This window comes from Sycon ciliatum, chromosome 5 (assembly GCF_964019385.1).
Source record: "Sycon ciliatum chromosome 5, ocSycCili1.1, whole genome shotgun sequence".
Classification (NCBI taxonomy): Eukaryota; Metazoa; Porifera; class Calcarea; order Leucosolenida; family Sycettidae; genus Sycon; species Sycon ciliatum.
Window position 1 is genome coordinate 38,389,455 of NC_088647.1, and position 7,935 is coordinate 38,397,389.

Sequence of the window (7,935 nt, forward strand, 5' to 3'; positions counted from 1 at the left end):
CAGCATGGCCGCGGTGCAGTGTGGACTGAGAGCAATGGAGTTTCCGCGCGTCTCATCACACCAAGACTAGATAAACTCTTCGTCACAGTCAATAGGAGCAGCAGAGTGCCGGCTACAGCTGATCAAGCGTACCACCAGCAACAATGAATGTATTTCATTAAAATTTTATGCTGGCATTGGTGTCAATATTGACAAACACGTCCATCAGCAATCGACTAAGGAAATTGTTTGGGAATACATGTTCCGCAAGTTGCACGCTCGAAAGTCCAGACAGCAATGACATGCAAGAGACATTGTACAGGATTTTGAAGGGCGCGTGCCCACGTGACTCGCGCATGCGTGCAGGTTGGGCCAGCTCGCTGGGCTGGCTGCTAACTCGCGTTAACATGCTAACGCTCATGTATAATTATACTGTATATACATATCTATAAGACTATTGTAGAGTGTACTCAGCACTTGCTGGTGACAATAACCACATCAACAAAACCAACAGAAGAATCGTGACGGAGAGCTACGTAGTGTGCAACAATATGAACAGAAGTATTGTCTGCAGCATCAGCAGTTGCACTACCAGTAACATCATGTATTCTTGTGTGTATACTTGACTGTGAGGAATTATATCCGTAAATCCTAGAATAACCAGAAAACTGATGATTGAACTGTTTCTTCAGCAGAGTCATGCATGCTACACAATACAATCATTGAAAACAGTACACACACAAATTACATTCTACTCAAGTGAATTCAATACTCCGTGTGATGTGTGCTGCACGCCTACACACATGCACGCACACACACACACGCACGCACGCACACGCACACACACACACACACACACACACACACACACACACATGGTCCTGGTAAACACTGCCATTACGGTAACGTGTCCCCTTGCGGGTCCGACTAGAACTGGAACGGCGAGCGACGGCAGTCCGTTGAGAGAGAGGTACTAGGTCAGGGACTCAGGGACCATGTTCGAGAGAGCCATCTCTGGCAGCGATCTGCCTTATCATGGGAAATGATTCCTCTCACGGCTGCCGCTTGAACTGGTCCATCACTCTCCACAACAGAGCGAACATTTCATGAGCCAATGCTCAGAGTCGTTCTAAATCATCGTCTTCGTGCTGTAGTTTGCTCCACTAGCGGGCTTGCAAGGCCTTGCAAAGCACTCCGAGGTGGGGGCGAGGAGGAGAGTGTCGGCATCGTAACTATCCGACCAAGTCTTCCGTTACACACACACACACACACACACCACACACACACACACGCATGCACGCACACACGAATCCACCCACCCACACACACATGCACACACACACACACACACACACACACATATATGCACACACATGCACACACACGCACACACACACACACACACACACACACACACATACACACACACACACACACACTCACACCTGAGATGTCACTGTCTGCACATACGCCATTCTGGAAGTTGTGCAATCATTGACTGTTGGTCTGTAGATCAAACTTGAACATTACGTCAGCTCTGTCCTCGACTACTCTTTGAGCAATGACTGGATGTGATACAAAGAGTGTAAAGAACACATAATACACACACACAAACACACATACACACACATACACACACATACACACACATACACACACACACACACACACACACACACACACACACACACATACACACACACACACACCAACCGCACACAATAATAACGGGAGCATTGACAAGATGTATTGTGCTGGACACACGATCAGGAATTGAGAACACAGACTACACCACCTACGCGTATGATCGTGTTTCGTGCCAGGATTGAACAGCATTGCACAGCATAGCACAGCATTTCACAGAAAGCAAATTTCCCACCAAAACAATTTTAGGAATTGTTTGTTGCTCCCTACGTGGTTTTGGTTTTCCTCTGTTTTTGATTATTTTCCCGCCCACCTGAATGTCTTTTCCAGATAATGTCTGACACGTAACATAGAATTAAAGACTAGTTCACATTCGGCACGCGACGTAGTAAGGGTCGACGGGACAGTCTGACGGCGTCCAATGTGAACACCAGGAACGGGAATGCAACCGTACTGCCGTACGGATCGGGAAGCGACGAGAAGAGTTGGATCGATCCGACTTTTCATACCGTAGACAGGGACGCAAGCGTACAAAACGGCTGCATTTTGAGTGTGAACAGGAGACGGCGTCGTGCGCCGACTACTCCCGATTCGTACTTGGAAAGTTTTAGCATTTCGAACTCTGCGCTTCCCTTGATAACTCGCAGAATGGCTAACACGACTTGAGTTGAATTTTTGCAAGATACGGTCTGGTGTCACTTATGGTATTTTGGGATAGTTCAGGAGCGTGACAGACAAACTGTTTATCATTCCCTGGAGCTATAATCTGAATGGCACACCTTTCGAAGCTTTTTGTTTAATACTCCACGCATACAGACACGCATACAGACATGCATACAGACACGCATACAGACATGCATACAGACACGCATACAGACACGCATACAGACATGCATACAGACACGCATACAGACACGCATACAGACATGCATACAGACATGCATACAGACATGCATACAGACACGCATACAGACATGCATACAGACACGCATACAGACACGCATACAGACACGCATTGAGACATGCATACAGACACGCATACAGACACGCATAGAATGAACCCGTAACGTAACTAAGGTGAACACTGCTACTTTTAACACACTGTTTTTCATCGGCTGTTTTTCATCGGCTGTTTTTCATCGGCCGTTTTTCATCGGCCGTTTTTCATCGGCCGTTTTTCATCGGCCGTTTTTCATCGGCCGTTTTTCATCGGCCGTTTTTCATCGGCCGTTTTTCATCGGCCGTTTTTCATCGGCCGTTTTTCATCGGCCGTTTTTCATCGGCCGTTTTTCATCGGCCGTTTTTCATCGGCCGTTTTTCATCGGCCGTTTTTCATCGGCCGTTTTTCATCGGCCGTTTTTCATCGGCCGTTTTTCATCGGCCGTTTTTCATCGGCCGTTTTTCATCGGCCGTTTTTCATCGGCCGTTTTTCATCGGCCGTTTTTCATCGGCCGTTTTTCATCGGCCGTTTTTCATCGGCCGTTTTTCATCGGCCGTTTTTCATCGGCCGTTTTTCATCGGCCGTTTTTCATCGGCCGTTTTTCATCGGCCGTTTTTCATCGGCCGTTTTTCATCGGCCGTTTTTCATCGGCCGTTTTTCATCGGCCGTTTTTCATCGGCCGTTTTTCATCGGCCGTTTTTCATCGGCCGTTTTTCATCGGCCGTTTTTCATCGGCCGTTTTTCATCGGCCGTTTTTCATCGGCCAATTTTCATCGGCCGTTTTTCATCGGCCGTTTTTCATCGGCCGTTTTTCATCGGCCGTTTTTCATCGGCCGTTTTTCATCGGCCGTTTTTCATCGGCCGTTTTTCATCGGCCGTTTTTCATCGGCCGTTTTTCATCGGCCGTTTTTCATCGGCCGTTTTTCATCGGCCGTTTTTCATCGGCCGTTTTTCATCGGCCGTTTTTCATCGGCCGTTTTTCATCGGCCGTTTTTCATCGGCCGTTTTTCATCGGCCGTTTTTCATCGGCCGTTTTTCATCGGCCGTTTTTCATCGGCCGTTTTTCATCGGCTGTTTTTCATCGGCTGTTTTTCATCGGCTGTTTTGGGCGTTTTGCGGATATGGTTCGGCAAACCCTAGCTGCTCCAAGTTGTTTGCGAATTTTGAGATACGGTGCTACGTGCCTGCGAGGCTTTCTGGAAAGACAGGCAGTTCGTAGGCAGTGCAGTCATTCCCGTATACAAATTCAACCCACAAAGAAATGACTTGCCTTTAGAAAGTATATCAACACTGTACATCTACTACTGTACAACACATACCTGGGAATATGCTGATGTTGTGTAACGCCTTCCTGCAATCAATCCGAGATGAACTCCAGGACAGTAAACTTGCCATACCGATGCACGGAATTGTACAATGGAGGTCGAAGCTTGTCCATAGAGCATGGGTTCCCGTACAAGTGTACACCCTCCATTCCCATGATGCCTGGTGACTGCAGCATGGCTTGAATGCTATCATCGGTGATCTTGCAGTCATTTAGGCTGATCAATCTCAAGCTTGTGTTCTTCTTCATCATATCCACCAGGGCATGCACTGTGGCATCACCAATCTTATTGATCGCCATATCCATCCATTCAATACGTGTATGGTGATGGAGAGAGTGTAGGATGCTTGCACCAACTTCATCACTCATGCCCGTCCTGGCAAATGAAATGAAGCGCAGCCGGTGGAATCTAGAGAGAAGCTGGCATAGCAGTTTGAAATCAGCATGACTGGGCTGTATATCATGAAACACTGGGTTGTCCTCCAGACACAATGCACTGACATGTGATTGTGGTGATGTCACTGCTTGTAGTACACTTACAACACCAGATAGCTGTATCCTATTCCTGTGCAGACAAAGGTATTTCAGCACTGTGTTGTGAGCAAGGCCAGATGTTGCCAGAGCAGTTGCTACAGCATCGGTGATGTTACACTGTGCTACGTCCAGTAGGTCAAGGTCAGTGTTGGTAGCAAGGTACTGACCAAGTGATGACATCATGGAGTCATCAACCTTGCCTAGTAGACCACCACCATGTACACTGACCAGAAAATCAATCGACTGAGTCTGTACCAAAGTACCAGTAGCATAGCGGCTGCAATTGTCGATTACGTCACCACCACATTGACTAGACGTAGCCACTTCCTGTAGAAGACGGATTGTTACACCACTGCCGGTCAGATAAACCCTGCATGGTGGTAGTGTTGTGCTGACACTCCCAGTGTGCTCACGACCGCGACGAGCTTGCAGAAAGTCAACAACACTAGCGGCTAGCTCATCAGTCAGTCTGGTGTTCTCGAAGAAGAGATGCTGTATGGTATCATGAGAATGGAGACTGGATAGTACACATGACACGTCACCGTTGGAGAGTGAGTTGTCACTCAGCCATAGAGTCTTAAGGTGTGGTAACTGTGTGACCAGTGTTGCCAGGTCAGATCCACATCCACTATCCAGTCCACACCATGCCAGTGATAGATCTGTGAGATTGTTACACGGAGCCAAGTTGCTCACAAATGCTGCCAGACCATCATTGCCAAGTGGAGTGTTGACTGCAGTCAGGTACGTTAGACTTGGGTGTTTTACACATCCAGCAAGTGCTGCTCCATCTGCAGATCCACTGGTCAACCTTGTGTTGCTAATGTCAAGAACCTGGAGGGTACGCCGTGTTGATCTAGACAGTGTGCTTGATATGCTTGCCAATGGTGCTGCAGTGAGATTGGCACCAAGCAAAGTCACCTTGACGCATTTATCCAGTTGGTCAGATAGCAAAATGACACAGTCACTCGACAGATTACAACTGTTGAGATCCAGAGACTTTACATGGTCTACAAGCTCCAAAACAGTATGTAAAGCCATCACATCAACAACTTCAAGGTGGATTCCACTAACATCAATTCCATCACTGGCCAGGAGGTTGGCTGACATAGCATAGCAGCGATGGATGATTGCGTCTACATCCTGATTGGGGTTTCCAGTGCGGTTATGTTGGAGTGAAATGTGGCTTTCCATCAAACATCTCATCATGAACAGAAACCTCTTCTTCTTGCTCTGGAAAGAGTAATCACTGATGCTGTTTTCAGACTTCAGAGCCAACAAAGATGAATGTAGAAGGTCTGGCTTCAGTGCTCCAAAGACAAATTGCCAGAAGACAAGTGTGTTCAAGTCTGTGCCGACAGTGTTGATGCAGCTCCGGATGATGTCTACGCACGAGTCAGAAGAAATGATGCATCTCGATGCACACCACTCTTGCAGTGTCAAGTGAGTCAAGGACACAGTCTGAGTGGAACCGACGAACGACGGATGCATACCAGGGTTGAGCAGTAAGCCGAGATCTTGACAAATGGACTGGTGGAGGGTTGACAGCGTGGATGTAAACGTAGCCATGCCCCTTTGATATGTTGCAAGACACATCGTGTAGAGATTGTGCAATGCCTTGACTAGCTCCACAGCATGGTGATCACACTCCTCATCATTGTTGCTTGTCTCCTTCACATAGCGCTCCAAATGATGTTCTATTACCACGGGGATACTGACAAGATCACCACAACTGAAGTGCCGGCCACCACTGCAGTGACTGATGACGTCATGTGCAAGCCGTATTTGACCAAACTTCCTTCCTCGCCGCTTTTCCAGCTTTGCGAGTGAGGAGCGTAAGTAGTGGTCGTAGAAAAGTGTCACACTGGAGGGTAGAGAGTTGTTGATGGGATATTGCTGAACGAGCAGAGCACATAGGAGTGGAGATTGTCGAATGGCTTCCTTCAGCAGACAGTTGTTCCGTTGGGAAAGCTCTTCCATACACTTCTTGGCAACCTCCTCTCCGAGCTGTCGTGAGCAGTACGCAAAGAGCTGGTCTGCTGAGAAGCCGAGAAGTCGGAAACGTAAGCGGAAATTCTGGATGTGCTGATAAACTTCATTACACGGTCGGCTAGTTGCGACTATAATAGCATCAGGTAGTAGTGAATGGTGACTGCTGCTGCTCCTCAATATTACAGCTTGGGCTGCTGATCCGTTACCAAATCCATCACTGCCAAGTTCGTCAATCCCATCGATGACAATCAATACCTGGTCGGAATGTTCAGAGAGGTAATTGAGCAGTATAGATTGCTCCTGTGTACTGATGTGCAACTGGTCCAAACCAAGGAACACACACCAATCTGCTGACTGTGTACGTTGCAAATCACGGCACGGCACGTAGAAAATGAATTCAATCTTTGCCAGATTCCCAGTTGTTGTCTCCATGATGTCGGCAATGACTCGTTTGCTCAGTGTTGTCTTTCCCTGCCCAGCGTTGCCAATTACAATGCAACTTTCCAGAATGTCTGTGTCAACTGTGTCATCACCACCACCAACACCAACACCACTTTTGCCAGCGCTAGTTACACCTTCATAATAATGGGGATCAGACAAGAGCTGCTTAGCGCTGGACAGAACAAACTGCCTTCCTCCTTCCACTTTGTCACTCTTATCTTGTCTAGCTCCTGGGATAGCAACGCCTGGTGTACGGTCAGATATTGGCTGTCTTCCAGTGACACGGCGAGTTGCAGCTTGTTGCGCACGATACGTCAGCTGCAGAGCATCTTTCTCCGTCAGAGCCTGCATGGGCACGAAGCAATCCTTGACATCGCCGGACAAGCAAGTTAGATCTGAATGATCAGCGGTGGTCTTGCACAGATGTGTATTCACTCTGTGCAGATGTTGTTTAAGACGTTGAATGTGCCCACCATTGTCTGCTCCATCATCATTCACTAACAGTATATGACATGTCACTGTGCCATCGTTAGCTGTGTTGCTGGCTGCACGCATAGTAGCAACATCAACTGTGGTGAAACACAGGACAGGAAAGAGGAAAAAGAACTAATTGTTTGATGGTATATCATTGTACAGATGTACTGTGATGATATGTTGACAAGTATATTCCTAAATGTAGATAGTGTGTGTGTGTGTGTGTGTGTGTGTCTGTGTGTGCGAGTGTGTGTGTGTGTGTGTGTGTATGTGTGCAACATCACCAGCAGAGGCATCTTCTGACACACTTGAGTCACCGGTTACAAACAATATGTCCTGCGAACGCTGCAGCTTCCACTGCGCCCGCTGCAACCGCTGTGTGCTATCGCGCCAAGGCATGAAATGTCACAAGTGCAGCCGTGGCTCGGCCAGAGCAACCAACACAGACCGTAGCTCCTTCTGTATCGTTTGCAATTGCGGTCGGCGTTTCAGTAGACCACAGGACCTATCCCGTCATCGCCCCTACTGTTCCGAACCTGCTCAACCCCCCATGGGGTCCGCATAGCCAGAATATGGCAGCTCGTCCAAGGTCCAAGGTGTATGTGTGTGT

At 47.9% G+C, this 7,935-nt stretch overlaps 1 protein-coding gene across 1 annotated transcript in view; it reads right to left on the bottom strand.

The window, feature by feature from the left end:
• The window catches only part of LOC135818611 (uncharacterized), a 7,528-nt gene extending 115 nt beyond the window's left edge, over positions 1–7,413 (bottom strand). Inside the window, exons 1-2 of the mRNA XM_065331996.1 lie at positions 3,883–7,413; positions 1–1,544 (exon numbers count right to left, since the gene is read on the bottom strand). The exon at positions 1–1,544 is cut by the window's left edge and continues 115 nt beyond it. Of these exons, the coding sequence (XP_065188068.1) occupies positions 3,921–7,406 (3,486 nt within the window). The 5' untranslated portion in view covers positions 7,407–7,413 and the 3' untranslated portion in view covers positions 1–1,544; positions 3,883–3,920. The remainder of the gene's footprint in view (positions 1,545–3,882) is intronic.
• Between the last annotated feature and the right edge of the window lie 522 nt (positions 7,414–7,935).